The 15,681-nt window shown below is 41.0% G+C and overlaps 2 protein-coding genes across 8 annotated transcripts; one reads left to right on the top strand and one right to left on the bottom strand.

The window, feature by feature from the left end:
- Positions 1-39: 39 nt before the first annotated feature.
- tbrg1 (transforming growth factor beta regulator 1) lies at positions 40-7,575 on the bottom strand. 3 transcript variants are annotated; one of them, XM_041242467.1, is made up of 16 exons: positions 7,491-7,575; positions 6,326-6,495; positions 6,132-6,189; positions 5,807-5,889; positions 5,657-5,693; positions 4,838-4,900; positions 3,833-4,069; positions 3,555-3,625; positions 3,226-3,458; positions 2,951-3,090; positions 2,383-2,529; positions 1,732-1,829; positions 1,519-1,629; positions 1,242-1,378; positions 1,035-1,139; positions 40-629 (listed from the first exon to the last, which is right to left on the bottom strand). In XM_041242467.1, exons 1-16 carry the CDS (start codon positions 7,569-7,571, stop codon positions 517-519), a joined length of 1,884 nt encoding a protein of 627 aa, XP_041098401.1. In that variant the 5' UTR covers positions 7,572-7,575; the 3' UTR covers positions 40-516. The 3 variants fall into 3 exon arrangements, with proteins under 3 accessions (XP_041098401.1, XP_041098403.1, XP_041098402.1); XM_041242469.1 differs by lacking the exon at positions 7,491-7,575 and adding an exon at positions 7,310-7,475; XM_041242468.1 differs by lacking the exon at positions 4,838-4,900.
- A 375-nt stretch (positions 7,576-7,950) lies between these two features.
- On the top strand, positions 7,951-15,675 carry LOC121309511 (coxsackievirus and adenovirus receptor-like). 5 transcript variants are annotated; one of them, XM_041242477.1, is made up of 10 exons: positions 7,951-8,051; positions 8,399-8,511; positions 9,131-9,273; positions 10,079-10,277; positions 10,845-11,020; positions 11,655-11,859; positions 12,218-12,323; positions 12,783-12,813; positions 13,456-13,534; positions 14,297-15,675. In XM_041242477.1, exons 1-9 carry the CDS (start codon positions 7,951-7,953, stop codon positions 13,492-13,494), a joined length of 1,113 nt encoding a protein of 370 aa, XP_041098411.1. In that variant the 3' UTR covers positions 13,495-13,534; positions 14,297-15,675. The 5 variants fall into 5 exon arrangements, 4 of the variants coding, with proteins under 4 accessions (XP_041098411.1, XP_041098408.1, XP_041098410.1 ...); XR_005948645.1 differs by lacking the exon at positions 7,951-8,051 and having other exon boundaries at positions 8,070-8,511; positions 9,097-9,273; XM_041242474.1 differs by lacking the exon at positions 7,951-8,051 and having other exon boundaries at positions 8,070-8,511.
- The last annotated feature ends 6 nt before the right edge of the window (positions 15,676-15,681 follow it).

The following is a 15,681-nucleotide window of genomic DNA, read 5'->3' on the forward strand; positions in this document are numbered from 1 at the left end:
GTATAGAAATATAAATGGAATAAACAAAAAAAAAACTTGTCTTTTTACATTTTTCTTTAAGAAAATCCAGACTTTTACCTCAAAGGAAATGTACAGTTTACACTGACGTTTACAAACTCAATACTTGTATTCAGTGGAATTCTTGCAGATGGCAGTGTTGTAGCGCAGTAGAAGGGGAATACCATGACGATCCACTGCCATTTTGGGGGGATTATGCACAGCAGTTTGGAAGTAGATCCTCTCAGAGGGTGTCAAGCTCTTGAAAAAAATCATTTTGGGCTTGTGTGAAATGAATCCTCACAGCAGCAGCCAAGTTCCAAGTAGCATACTCCACTTGTCAAAAGCACATGCCTGTGTATAAATAACAAATAATCCTGGGACTCCCAACACCTTTCACCTGCAATAGAATGAGCATAACTGGGACATAAATCCAGTCCAGGGCAGGTGTATTTCTTCAAACTCGCCCGGATCCTTGTGATTCTGGGAGTCACCAGCTGCAGGTCTTGGAGACCCTGCTCAGGGGCTGCCGAAGTGTGACGTGGAGGCAGCAGGCTGGAGTGCGGGAGAGACCAGTTGCTGCTGACCCAGCGTCCTCTGCTGGGAGGAGATGGAAGGCTGGGGAGGGTGGCCTAAGGAGAAACAGAATGAAGCTGGTGACTGAATCACCATGTGCAAGGGTGGCTCCTATTGCATAGCAGTTTTACCCGTTCCAGATTTTAACAGAGGCTTGACTACCCACAGTGTAGAGGCAACAACCTCAGGTGTGTCTTGCTAAACTCGCAGTAAAACCAGGAATGGATCAAACTGCTATGCAATGGGGGGGCTGATTTCCATCCCTGATGTGGCTTAGTTTTTAGAGTTCTAGGACAGGGTAGCAGCGCGTTCAGATTCAGGAGGCAGTATGATCTAGAGCGAAGTTAAGACACTTGAAAGACTGATATACTGGTTAACTGAGACTGTAACACAGCGTGACCCAGTGGTAAGGGGATGATAAGGAGTTGCCGGGTTCCTTTCTTGGAGGAACAGCGTCCCACCTGGAGAGTGGATCTGGTAGGCACTGAAGCCCTCTCCCTCGCTGCTCTTCACCGTGGGAACTCCACTGCTCACCGGCATGCGTTCCAGGGCAGAGCACAGCGGCCCTGAGGAACAAAGATGAAATGAAAAGCGGTAAGAGGCGGATATAAAGACTTGCACTGTCGCTCCTGTGCAGCATTAATCAATGCCACCTGCGTACTGCTCACCTGTCACACTGTGGTCTGCTCCGGCCTCCTGCTGTTTCTGAAAGGCCTCGAAATTGATGGACGCATCATCGTCAGAGAGGCTGTGCGGAAGCTGGCCGTCTCCAGGACGGCACACCTCAAAACGGACCCACTGGTAACTGAACCAAAAAACAAACCATCAGACACAGTCCCTCGGATAGCCTAGCAAGCACTGACCCAATAGAACCCCACCAACAAAGCGATTCCACAAACTCAACACAATCAACAGCTTGACGTTTAAAAAAAATCAGATACTCACTTCGCACATTTGCGTGCCCCCGGACAGCTCTGAATCAAGTTTTGGATGGTTGGGTGGGAAAAGCCAAAGAAATCTGCTCCTGACGGCACAATGTTTGTTAGCGGTTTACCCCTATGAGAAGGAAAGAGGAACTGAGTAACTGCTTAATCAATATTTACAAGAAGTAAAACTGTTTTGAGAGAGCTGAGTCAGTCTGGAGATCTCCTGTAATACCTCATTGCTTCAATGGCCTTGAAAAGGTTGGCATGGCAGGTTAGGGCAGAAGAAGCAACAATAGCATTCTGAGGATCCTCTTCTGGTACAATCTCAAACTGAAAGAACAACCCAGGGATGGAAGTAAGACTCCCACTGCATAGCAGTTTGATCTATAACTGGTTTTACTAAGAGTTTAATCGGACACAACTAAGCTTGTTACCTATACAGTGCGGCTAAACAAGCACATACTGAAACCTGGAATGGGTGAATCTGCTATTTAGTCTTTTTTCCATCTCTGCAACAGTCAGAGAAAAGGTGAATGGTTTGAAAATTCGGTCCAGGCAGGGCCACGACAAGCAGACTGAAGATGTAATTCTTATAGCACTGTCCTCACTTAAGAGAACTTTTGGATCAAAAACAGCTATGAATTAAAATAAAAAAAAAAAAAAAAAAAAACAGGGATGACGTTTTGCTTCTCGAGAAATATCAGCAACGTGCTGTGAGGCAGAGTAACACTCTTAACGAAAGGAGAAGCTTGTTCTTGCAAAACGAGCGATTTGCACGAGATCTGCAAACAGATACTCCATATCCGACAGTGCCAGCTATTCTAACGCTATCTGTTCTTGTGTCCCGGGTCGCTAGAGTACATGTATCTGTGTGAATGGTAACCTGTGGCCCAGTGCCTCTGTCCTTGATCTGGCAGGTGTACAGACACTGCTGATCGGAGCTCTTCATGCTGGCGAACATCCGGGTGCTGCAGAACCCCACAGGGTAGATGGCTGTGTCATCATGGAAGTGTGGCCGGTCTGGGATGATCTGCAAGGCAAAAGTGAAAAAAAAAAAATCAAACACCTTGTGTTAATGATTTCCGTACTAACAGCGAAACAACCATGCTGAAAATACCTGGCATGAAATGAGAGTAATTATGATGTAATATACACAGGATAATGTGAGCATCATACCTGTTTCTATTTACCAAAAGACACTGCTGCAAGATTCTTCGATATATTCATGCACCCTTGAAATGGATATTGCAAAGTTTTCTATTCTTGGTATGATGGCCAATGCCTTGAATTAGATTTGAGTCAACATTGGGTAGGGGGCTGTGACAAATTTGGTTTATGCTAAACGTGATAAATGATTTAACTTTTTTTTTTAGTTTATCATCAAGTCCTTTAACAGTACGCTACATAACATTAATGGTAACATTTCTCTGGACAGATCTGTAGATACTGACCTCCCCCAAGCTGTACACAGTGAGCCCACCCAAGACTATGGGGAACACAGGCCGCCCCGAGGCATCCAATGGGATTGGCTGGACCAGCTTCCGAGCCCCGCCCTCCAACATCTTCTTCTTTTTAGAGACTTTCTTCAGCACTGGGGAGAGGGGTGACACAGATCAGAGAGCAAGAGCAACATGACCTCATACCTCAGTACTTGTGCTACGAAAAAAAGTGCTTCAAAGCTTTCCTTTTGTAATTTACCGGCTTTGCAAGCATCAGCTCCGCTTACCATCCTCCTTCCCATTCTCTCTCCCTCTGTCCTTCCTGTCTTTCTTGGACTTCTTACTCCCTCCCTCCTCTCCTCCTGGGGCGCTGGGGCCCAGCACTGCAGGCACCCCCAGAATCGAACTTCCCGCTCCAGTCGAGCTGAAGGCAGCCGGGGCACTGGCGCCTATACTGGGGGCAGAGTGCAGCTCCCCCTCTGGCAGGGACTGGTGCTGCAGCAGACTCTTCAGCAGGAACCTACAGAGATGGGGGTAAGAGGGAAGCAGTTCAGAGACAGCAGCTCCCCCCAGTGCTAGTCTAACAGTTGAGCCTGGACTGAAGCTCAAAGCTCACCTTCGCTCCTCTTTAGCTCGGACAAACTTCTCTTCTAAGTGGGCGATTTCATCACATAGTGCTGCATTCTCCTGGTGGGGACGGGACAGAGGGGAAAAATGATGACAACTTGCAAAATGTGACATGTGGAAGTTCACATGACTGATCTGATCTGTTAACGAGCTGCTTTCTCTTTCACCAACACATCACGATCATCTGTTGCAGGACGGCTGGTTTGATTACCCTCTACACAGGAGCTGAAAGCTAACAAAACGTGCAAGTATATTCTCTGTACTTACGAAGATCATGGCTCGGGCTGCCTTGCGCAGGCGAAGGTATTTCAGCCGGTACTTCTCGTTCTGGCTCTTGCGCAGAACCTTCTTCACCCTGGTCTTTGGCTCTGAGACTCCTGGAGGTGAGGTGAAGCTGGGCAGGGGGGGCCCGGAGCCTGCGGTGGAGAAGGGCGGCTGGGCAGGAGTTGCTAGGAACGGCTGGGCTGTAAAGGCCCGTAAAGCCTGCTGCCTCTCATCATCTGTCTGTAGGGGAAGGAAGAATAAAATCTGTCAATGAGGAGGACCTGAAGGCAGGACAGGGAAATAGAGAGGCAATAGTACAGATTACAGTCAGACACACATGATTCATTATTAAAAGTACAAGTTTCAAAGCTTTTTTTTTTTTTTTTTGAATAACTGAAAAATGAATAACATAAACCAAATATGTAAAAACAGAACTCATAAAGTGAATGCAAAATAAACACAACGTAAAAACAAACCCCCTACCCTGTAACCTGTCACCTCCTCTCTTCTAAACCTTGCTTGTGTTTAAATGAAACCCAGTCAGCTGATACAAAATCCCAGTGTAAGACTTTGCTCTGCTTTAGTAAACTCAGTTGCCACGGTAACAGAAGTCATGTATCCAATTTCTGACGTGTTTTGAATTTCCCCTACACTTGGATGCCTCTACACCAATCCATATTCGGTTTGACATTTTGGATCCTGATTTGGACATTGACAATAAACCAAGTCAGCTTTTTAAAAAACACACACATAACAGTACTGTAGATCAGGCGTGTCCAATCACAGTCCTGGAGGTCCATTCCGCTCCAGTTTTAACAGGTAAAATGAGATCAGGAACTGCTTCAGGGTCTGGACAGAGGTTTAATTGGTTCAATTAAAAGATTTAGAACAGGGCTGGAACAAAGACCAGGAGTGGATGAGCCGGCTTTGCCACCCCTGCTGCAGGTTTATTAGTGAAGCTCAAGCCTTGGGATTGCGTTTCAAGCATCCCTCACAGTCGGCACTTACCAACAGCGCAAACACTCCGTTCCTGTTCTCAATCCTCTTGAAGCGCCTGCTTCCTTTCTGTGTCTGCAATACAGTAGCACACTGAACTGGAGCTCTGGGTCGGACTGTCCCCTACTAACCCCTAAACCAGCAGCTACCCTGGGGCACAATAAGTTCAGTATCATCGGCGCTTGAGATGAATTTCCATTAGTTGTAATGAGACCGTAACTATGTATTTTTTTATCTTTCTTTTAAACTAAACAAAAGCCAACCTTTCTCCAGTTCCTACATTATTTAGGGATGGAAACAAGGCTCCTATTGTATAGCAGTTTCACCCATTCCACGTTTTACTGCAAGCTTGATTAGCCAGTGTCTAGGTAACAAGCTCAGGAATGTCTTACTAAAGTAATAGTAAAACCAGGAGTGGATCAAACTGCTATGCAACGGGAGTCTTATTTCTGTCCCTGTTAATACTAAACATTTAGTGTCCATACTGTTACTGCCATTATAAAGGGCTGGGTAACCTTTCCTATGTAATTCCTCTTCATTATGCTATCCCTGCCTTAATAAAAATCAAACAAATTCACAAATAAAACATACATATGCGAAATAAAAAGATGACAAAACTGAAATAAATGGGATGAGTTGAAAGGAGCAAAAGGAGAATCATTGTTCGAAAACTATGAACGTCTGAACAAAGTGTACAAACTGTTATACCTGTACAGCTAAATCCAATGTTGATTCTTGATCTGACAATGATCTGAGTAACTCTGCTTACTCATATTTTATTTCACAGTCCATACATTGCAAAAAAGAGGTAGAGAACGGCATCTCTCTTACCTCACGATACATGACAGCCTCCAGACTAGATTTTGCGCTGCGGAAACAAGAGAAATTCAAATTACTTTTACAGTAATAAATCAATTGTCTTCAGCTTGTTCTGTGCTAGCATGATGTCGATTAGTACCAACCAAAAAAAAAAGTGCTTACTTTGATTGCACCAAGCCCCTATCGATTATCCTCTGCTTGATTTCTTTGATGTGCATTGGTCTGCCAGCTTCCTCTAAGACAATCTGAAAGGATGAAACAATGCACATGTTAACAATCCCTGATCCAAGACAATCCAACCTGGACTACTGACTTTCAAACAACTGCGAGTTGTATGTGGGAATTAAGCTCTGTATCAGGGCTGTGCGATCATGCTCTTAAGATCACAACTGTGTTTTGCTGGAAGTACAATGCCAATATTGAACAGTGTACAAACACCCTTACAAATATAACAAACACCATTGTCAGACATCTAAAGATCCGGTACCTGTGCAGCATCCAGCCAGGTGAGGTTAGGCTTGTCAGTAACATCGCTGGCAGGTTCACTGTGAAAAACAAAACATTACTTTAAAAATATGACAGGCAGCTTTGCTTCAGAGCCCAAGCATGGCTATGCTAAATGGGAATGCACGGCTCACATGCACAGCAGCACTAGGCAAGCATGCACCAGGCTGCACTCACATCTCCAGAGGCTCTGCCGTTGCAGACAGGCTGCTCATGTTATCCAGCGCAGGGAACAGGGAGTAGCTGCCCTGCCCGTCTGGCTCCATCTCCGACTCAAAGTTCGAGAGGGTGTTCAGGGGGTCCATGGGGGACAAGGGGGTGCCGGGGGTCTGGCTGCTGGTGGAGTGCTGTTGGTGAAGATGCAGGCTTTCATTCTAACAGCAGAAACGACGACATACTCTGCTGCTTAATACATTTGGTACAGCGGCATTACAGTTTGACATGGTCCATCTTTTTTTTCTCTGATTCTTTATTTAGGCAGGTACTCTTGTGCAAGTTTGCTATGGTATTTTTGCAGTCCTCCCATGCTTTTTCCAAGGTCAGCCTATGCTATGCATTTATCATAGTTTACCCTGGTTTGTCAGGTTTATTACTCTACTTTACCATACCTTGCTCTTTACACTGCTTACCTATGTTGTACCATACTCCCACTTTATTAGACTTTGCTATGCTTTTACTATGGAAAACTCTTAGAAGGGCAAGGACACACACACACACACACACACACACACACACACACAGGGTTTCACAGACACGAATAGTTATAATCTTAAAGATACCTTAGGCTTAATTTTCAGGTGTGAACAAACTGTTCTTTTGAACCCTGGCATTACATCACACCGAATCACAGTTCATATAAAAACTGCTTATATCGATGCAACTTGGTTGGGTCCTTCCTTGGAATCTGACTTGTCCACGTATTGTCACATGCACACATTATTTACTTTATAAAGAACCGTTTACGGGTAACTCCATGCCGATGATGTCAGAATTGTAAAGAAATTTATTTCTGCAGAACAACCATCGACCAAAAACCTATACGTAAACTACAATCTCACTAGGGTTCTGTTTAATTAACAAAAAATAAACGCACATATTGCACCATCATCACATTTTAATTATTCTTTATCTTTTCATTGAATCCGCATAAACAATACCTACTTAGTCAGAGCTTCCGGGGAGGCTCAAGTATGCGGGGAATCCACGCTCTCTCCTCCGCAGAGTGATTTAAGGAAAGGCCGGGGCTTTAGGTTGCTTAATCGCTTATAGCTAAAGTGATTGCTCCACGCAAGACCTGGGGCCTTCGTGTGTTTCTTTTCTGGTTTATCGTATCATTACTCACCCCGCTCCGGTCAGTTCTAATTCTCGGCGGCTCTTTGCCGTGAAACATCGGGGATTCCTGGAGCTCCTCTCCGGCCTCCATGCCAGCAACCACCGACTTAAAGGGAACGGCGCTTTGGTGTGGAGATTATACCTCTGACGACCAAAAATAAATAAATAAATAAAAACAAACTCGTAATTAATGCGATCTAAATGACAAAACAGATTGATGTACTGTACATATGGATGTACTGTATTTACAAAATCGATTTCATTGTTGTTGATATTATTGTTAAATCGTATCTTTCTGCGCGTTAGCTGGGTCCCCTTGTGTCCAAACTGAAGTACAGTCTCATAATTGGTATCTTAATGGAAACGGTGCAGTCCAGCTAAACTATTGATTTCATCCGCAATATATTTGGATTTCACCAATCAATCAAGTCCACTTGTCAGATAACTACTCGCACTCGCGTTACATTGAAATGGGTACAACTCAACCATTAAAACGACTTCTCTCCCAATGCAATCACTTGATATTTGAGATGTCACCTGTAACTACAGACAATTGCATCCATCTAACAGTGTAAGTTTCAAACCTCACATGTTCGTTTGTGTTAGAATGACACAGCATGCCAGTGCTGGTAGACTGCTTGACCACAGTATTGCATTGGATAGTGATGCAACAGAACCAAGAACCACTCAAATGCATGACCAACAGCATAATATATTAAGGGACACGTTTTAAAAATGCAAAGGACTTTTGGGTCTACTTGCTCCTTAGGAGTCTTTGTAAATGTGAGCTTAAAGATTTATAAAGATGCAGCTAAACATTGAAGAAGAACTGTTTGCTGTTCGAAAAACCGGGTTCTCGTTTCCAAAAAAGTTATTAATCTTTATTTTGGAATCTATTTTTAACCTTAAACTTTACAGGAAGTTTCATCACAGCTATGATTATTGCAAATCTACCGAAGAGGAAATACTGTTTACAGTTACAATCTGCTGGAAGATGTATCTGTCACTAATTTTCTTTTGCTTTACAGCTGGTAAGTGTTATTATTATTATTATTATTATTATTATTATTATTATTATTATTATTATTATTATTATTATTATTATTATTATTATTATTATCAATCCTAATTTAAGCAGAATGTTATAAAGGCAGCAGGGATAGGAGTTAGGGTTATAATGCTATGCATCGTCTGTATTAAATCTTCATGTGTTACTTCTGTAACTCAAATGCAATTATTATGAACAAGCGCATGATATATTATGGCATTGCAATGGCGTAATAATGAATAGCCCTGAAATGAAGGAAGCACTTTTGTGAAATGTCACCTCTGAATGTATTCTGACTTGCTGATAACTACACGGATTCAACAGGGATTATTGTTCACGGATAATTATAATGGAACTACTGATATAGTAAGCAATTGACTGTAATGTGGTGCTGCTGGAGTCGAGCTGTTGGGTTATATGAGACAGGAATGTACATTTACTGTAGGTGGAGACTGACAGCAGTTTATAGTCATCATGGCTGGCTTGACAGAATGGCTGTAACATATAAACACGCAGAAGAAAGGCTTTTGATGCATGTCTTTCTATAACCCTTGCTGTTCTGTGTTAGCCTGCTGGCGTCTTTCAACATCTCTGTATTCCAGCCCTGAGTCACGGTATCCCACAGGTTGAGAGGAATGCTGGAGGCTGTGTTATCCTGCCCTGCAAATACAACCAGAGTGCTGTCGAGGGAGCTGAAGGATCTATTGACATTGAATGGACTGTCAGTAATGTTGCTAACCCACTGGTAAAACAGAATCCATTTCCTCAGCGCTTCCCAATATTATATTATGTTGCATCAGAAGGTGAAAGATTTTAAGACGCCAAAAATAATGATACTTTTATTTTTAACTTTCAACTCTGGTGGCCTCACCTTCTCTCACTGACATTTTGCATTTGGGATCACTTATAAAAGTTTCCCATAGTAAAAGCATAGCAAAATATGCTAAAATTAAAATATGGTAAACACAGAGTATAAACCATGGGAAAAGCACGGGAAAGCTGCAAAATTTCAAGCAAAAATACTGGGGGAAACTTTTATAAGGGACTATTTATAATCAGTAAGAGTAGTATATGGAGGCCATGTGGTCCAGTGGTTAAAGAAAAGGGTTTGAAACCAAGAGGTCCCCAGTTCTAATGCCTGCTTAGCCACTGACTAACTGAGTGTGACCCTGAGCAAGTCACTTAACCTCCTTGTGCTCCATCTTTCAGGTGAGACGTTATTGTAAGTGACTCTGCAGCTGATGCATAGCTCACACACCCTAGTCTCTGTAAGTCTCCGAGGACAAAAGGAGTTTGCTAAATAAACACACAATTATTTTTTTGAGTTAAATATCCTGGTTTCAGGGACCACAGTACAATATTAAATATTAAAACTAGTGTAATTTAAAGGAGTCAAAGGGAAATGTGAAACAGGTGTGATTATAGAGACATTTTTTGACCTTACTAAATTCATCGCCTATCACAACAGCACACTAAGAAATAGGGTGCACTGCTGCTTACCTTTTGTTCTCGTTAAAGCATTTTGTATTTAAAAGGATGTTTCATTTCAGATCTGGCTGTCTGGGGGCAAGGTTTTTAAAAAGGTCCCAAGACTGAGCCCCAGGATCTCTTTCATGGCTCACAACAGCACCTCTGGAGATGCCTCTGTGTGGATTGTCTCCCTGACAGCAGAAGATTCTGGGGTTTATCGATGTAAAGTGCGAAAAGGGGGATACAGCAATCAGATTAATGTTAATGTCACAGTTTTAGGTAAGAGAGTCACTGTTGTGTTCGAAAGAACAGTATGTTTATATTGTGATGACCCATAATCTGCAACAGCGCAGAGGGTTAGCTAATGAATGAAGCAGACAGATCAGAAGAATAACAAAGTATTTTGAAAAACGAAGATTTCAGCTGTATTGCTCATGAAACTGTATCCCATGATTGGGAGTTATTTCAAGGTTTGTAAAGCAGTCTGTTTGCTGAGTAGATTACATGTTTGCTGCTGTTGTCTAGATGCCAGCAACTGTCAGAAAAACACACAGAAAAATAGAAGGTGTGTATCTAGTTATGCCAGATTTCCTGCTCAGTATGCCCACAGCTTTTGTTATCAGTGTTCGATCTGTGTATTAAGCTATTGAGCGTGATGCACAAGATCTAAAGGCTATGATATGTTAAACTATGTGGTTATACTAGTTTTGTAGTAGCTAACATATTTCGTGTTGTTTTTAAGTTGTTTTGTTTCGTGAACAGGGCTCAGTGTTTTAAAACGTATAGAAAAGTTATTGATCTTAACTGATCCTAATTTGAAACTTTTTTTTTTTTTTTTTTTTGTAGATAAAGATATGTTCGATCCAGCTGTTATCACAGAAAATATCACAGAGATCCAGAGAAATGTTGGAGAAAGCGTTATTCTCCCGTGCGGATATAACAAGAGTGCCGCTGAGGGAGCTGAAGGGAATGTTGTTATTGAATGGAGCGTCAGAAATCAAGCTAACCTCACAAAAGTACTGGTAATAACATCCATTAAATCTACTGTACAAAATGCGTCAAGGCCTTTTGCACTACACTGCAATACAGGACAACGTTGTGAAAGAAAATGTGTTAATGTTACACAGATTATTCAGTACCCGTTGTTTTATAAATGAGCATTTTCCAAAGCAAATGTTGCAAATTCACAGAAGGCTGTGAAAATGCCTTTTTTTTTAGGGAATGTATAGGAAATATGAATTAATAAACTAGCTAAGCGTCTCAATTTAAAAAATAAAAGCCCAAAAAACAATGGGGACACCAGCGCTTGCTCATGTTCCTCTTATAATTTGGCACTAATGGGATTTGAAACTTGAAATCTGGTTCCAGGAGACCGGGAGGCAACTTGGCCTTACCAAACCCCAGGTCTCCCCTGGTGTGCCGTGCAGGGGCCTGGAACCAAGTTCCAAGCCACAAAGTGGCTTCGTGTTCCCTCAGCTTTTCAAACCAAAACAATGACATACTTGAGCAAGCAACTAACTATAAAATAACTCAGTCTTATTCAGCATTGAACCATATATTAATTTAAACCAAAATGATATGATCAGGAGGCTGCTCGGCAAAATAACTAATAATCACACTGGTGCTTATTTATCCAAATAACTTTTCTTTTACTAGATATGCCAATCCACAGTCTATGAAAGGAACCCAGGGATGAGCCCCAGAATCTCTTTAGTGTCTGACAGCAATATGACTGGAAATGCTTCTGTGTCGATTGTCTCCCTGACAACAGCAGATTCTGGGCTCTATCGCTGCACAGTGTGGAAAGGATGGCACATCTTGCATCAGAATTCCGTTATCGTCACTGTTTTAGGTGGGGAGGGTAAGTGTAGTCGCCAATACTACCTGGAAGAGCAGTTTAACTTCTCTTAACAAGATTAGTTATCTAGATTAAATCAAGGAACTATGATAAACTAAGTAGGTTATACAGACAATATATACAAATATTAACAATAACAACAATAACCGCAAGATATGTATTGTTATTTAGTGTACTCATTTCTAATCATAATCTGTAACTGTTATAGCATAAATAACACCACGATTGCAGAGTGCATATGGATTGTATAATGCTATCATAGACTACCTTCATATCCGCTTCCCTGACATGTTGTAGTACTATGTGTTGCAATCCCTTGATGGGTACTGCGTAAATAACGATTGTCTCTGTTCCCTTTTAGCACCAGCAGCGGCTTTGCTATCAGTATATATCTCCATCACTTTGGTTGTGTGCATTGTATTGATCACCCTTTTGCTTCTGGGATACTGTCATTTCAGAACAGTAAGGTAGAGAGTAAACAATCAGAAGTACAAGGCATTTCATGGCATACTGTATGCACGGTAGCAACACTAATACAAACTTGAGAAAGACTTATTGTCCAGACCGAGTCATTGAATTGTTTTCTGTTATATTACAATTTGATTAGCCTTCTGAGTGTTGTGATGTAACAATTTTCACGAACCTTTCTTAGCCTCCAAGGTGTAAGCAATACTTATATTAGTAAATCAATTCCAAAACTACTTTTAACATCTGTAAACATTACAAGTAGATGAGTATACCTGTGGCCACGTTGATAAAAGTCAGCATTAGTGTTATGAATTGGGAATTGGGGGAGAATCAAAACTTTTTAAAACCACACAGAATAACAATAATAATAATAATAATATATAATAATAATAATAATAATAATAATAATAATTAAACTTCTAAATCTTCTTTTTTTTTTTTTTTTTTTTTTTTTTAAGAAATAACTCAGCATCGTCCTTGAATTATAAGGTAATTTTTTCTCATTATATAATATAAAATAACATTTTGAAATGCATTACAGGGATACATAGCTACATTTTCAGAATATTCAATATAATACCGGATTTTAAAAAAGCATTCATGAAAAGGGAAAGTCTTTTTTAATTCTGTATCCTCCAGTAATTGAGTGGGTGCTTCATCAAGATGTGCGTAGACCTGTGACTGTATTTAATTAAAGTGGAATACTGAAAAATAATTTAATAAGCTATTAATAACTCATGTCTCACTAACACATGAAGTGTTTTAAAAGCTGTATTATTACAATCTGTATCAATCCATGTAGAATGAGTCCCTTGTGCAGAGTAATACTTAGCAAGCGTGTGGTAATATTTAAAGTCTGAAGGGTCATATTTTAACTCCAGTCTTTAATTAGCTTCAATTTGTTTTAAAGCAGTAAAATACATTTTATAAAACTATAAAGCTAACTGCTAAGTGATATTTCACATTTTCTTCAGCACTCTCAAGGTGTTTTGTTTCTCCTTTTGCGACTTTAGCATGATATGTTCTTTCAAAAATAGCAAACATACAGAGGAAATGCTTTGACAACCTGGCCATATGTACCAGTTGCCCCAAGTGCAATTTAACCACCTGACCTGGTTTTATTTTTTAAAGGAAAACGAACTGTATGAAACTGTCCAAAGGCATAAATGATACAAAGCAGCTCCTCCAGCGGTGTGAAGAGAATTAACAGGTAAGTACTTCCGTCTGCTTGTGAATTGATATTTCTAAGAGGTGCAACATGCATACAGTACTAGACTGCTAGGCTAAACTACACCTTCAGGTCAAGTAGACAGTGGTTTTGGTTACTGCCTTCATTATTGAACTGCACCCCGAAGGACGCACAGGCCGAAACCTTTGCTTACTTGACTGATCGGCTTATGTTTGACCTTAGAATTGCGATTGAGTAGAAGTTATCTGAATGATAAACTACTTAACTAAAGAAAAACAATTCAGCATTAGAATTTGATAGGTTTCATGCTTAATGCATACCTTCACATGTAGGGGCTAGAGACATCCTCTGAGTGTGTGTGTGTGTGTAGTACTGTGCAAAGCATTTAGAACACACAATTTATTTTGTTGTTTTGAATTGTTGTGCATATGGAATCAAACCACTAGAACTGAAAATCTTGTAACGTTGTCAAAATAGGGAAATTAGTGATTTTTAATTTACTTTAAGAGGCCATTTCAAATAGTAATAGAAAAGGAACACATAACAACACGCGGTAAAGTGTGTGAGACTTTTTACAAGTGGTTAAAGATGCCTGATGAAAGCACAAAGTGACTTAATGTTTTCTCACGAGTGCCTCTTGTTTCTATATCGCTGATCACTGAGCGGAAATTGAGATTCTCACACCCTTTGGTTTTGATGCACGTAGGTATATAAAGGGACACATCTTGAGCAAAATGGAAATATATTCTTTCTTCATGCAATGTGTCTCTCTTTTTGTTGAAGGAGAAGGAACAACCAGCAACACCACCAAAACAAAAGCTTTGAACTCTGTGTTGCCATGGTCACCTTGGAACACAAACTCCCTGACAATGCACAACCTACAGTGAGAAGTATTGCAGGGCTGGAATAGCCACCCTGAATACACTTTTAATATAAGGACCCTTTACAGTGATGGTTATCACTGGTATTGAAGAGAGCAGCACAGGCTTCCTGAACTGCAGGAACTCTAGTTTCTAGCGGCATCTGATTGTAATTAAAAGTTCTTAGTATCATAAAACTGCTCAGGGGTTCCATGCAAAACAAGGTAGCTCGAGATCACATGTACGGTAGTTAGACTGAAGGCTTAAATAATTATTCTCTCCTGTCCCTGCATGCATAATCGTACCATGTTAGGTTTTCTGTCGATGCTATAGTTTATAATGTATGCATGTTCTTTCAGCATCCTGGCAGGGCACCTTCTAGTACCCCATAGAGTTCACATTAACACTTTTAAAAATGTAAAATAAAACAATTATAACCAAATGCAATTGATGAATAATAAATGGGGCGTAGCTGAAAAATGCATATGTGTATATCCAGTGTGGTGTTTGTCTCCGACACTGTGATGATTAAGCATGTTTCTGAATTGCCTGTCCTCGTGTTGAAGCCAGTGAGGCATTCTGTCTTTGAAATAGGAGAAGAGAGAACATAGTCAAGATATTTGTCCCGGGCTGGCAACCCAATGTGAGGAGAATGCGAGAAGTACTAGCACTTCTGAAAATACACTAAGTCAATCTTCAGTACCAATGCATACAAATGAGGAGAAAAGAGGAATCGCTTTCAGTGCACTGCGCAGACGTACTGCATGCTGGTTCCAGACATTAATGACATGATGAGGGGATGCTGTGCCTGCCTTAGCTGCTATTGTTTTAACACTTGTTTGCTGTGAATCCAGTGATCTTATTACACAGTAAAGAATAAATATCAGCTTGTGTAAAATAGTGTGCCCTGAAAGAGCAAGAGATAGAGAGACAGGATGTCTCACTTACAGATGTGATGTGAACAGATCAATCAGCAGATCTCTGACTAGCATATAAACAGCAAGGAGCTCTAGCAGTGTGCCTGCTGAGACTTCTCTATTGAATTGCATCAAATTAAAAGCTCAGCTGCTCAATGTTGGGGGGAAAATTTGTACAGGTCTTACATAGTGAAGCAAAGCGATGGTTCAGACAGGGAACTCACTTTTAACCACAGTTCAAATCACGTCAACATCAAGCATATTTTAGGCGCTTCCAATACAAATCGTTCATTTCGAATAGCTAGTATCTTATCAGTCTTTCGATTACCTGTACATTCAGTGATTGACAGGGAAAGGATTTATATCATACCTCAATCCATTACGTCCCTGC

Source organism: Polyodon spathula, unplaced genomic scaffold (genome assembly GCF_017654505.1).
Source record: "Polyodon spathula isolate WHYD16114869_AA unplaced genomic scaffold, ASM1765450v1 scaffolds_1298, whole genome shotgun sequence".
NCBI classification, from domain to species: domain Eukaryota; kingdom Metazoa; phylum Chordata; class Actinopteri; order Acipenseriformes; family Polyodontidae; genus Polyodon; species Polyodon spathula.

Bases quoted from the DNA above. Each gene is read 5' to 3' on its own strand.
- tbrg1 (XM_041242467.1), bottom strand. From the start codon at position 7,571: ATGGAGGCCGGAGAGGAGCTCCAGGAATCCCCGATGTTTCACGGCAAA. The intron at 3,091-3,225 runs GTAAGCGGAGCT...CCCTCTCCCCAG, and splicing joins AGAGAATGGGAAGGAGGATG to TGCTGAAGAAAGTCTCTAAA. The intron at 1,830-2,382 runs GTTACCATTCAC...TTGTTCTTTCAG, and splicing joins ACAGAGGCACTGGGCCACAG to TTTGAGATTGTACCAGAAGA.
- LOC121309511 (XM_041242474.1), top strand. From the start codon at position 8,286: ATGCAGCTAAACATTGAAGAAGAACTGTTTGCTGTTCGAAAAACCGGG. The intron at 9,274-10,078 runs GTAAAACAGAAT...GTTTCATTTCAG, and splicing joins GTAATGTTGCTAACCCACTG to ATCTGGCTGTCTGGGGGCAA. The intron at 12,814-13,455 runs GTAATTTTTTCT...TATTTTTTAAAG, and splicing joins CATCGTCCTTGAATTATAAG to GAAAACGAACTGTATGAAAC.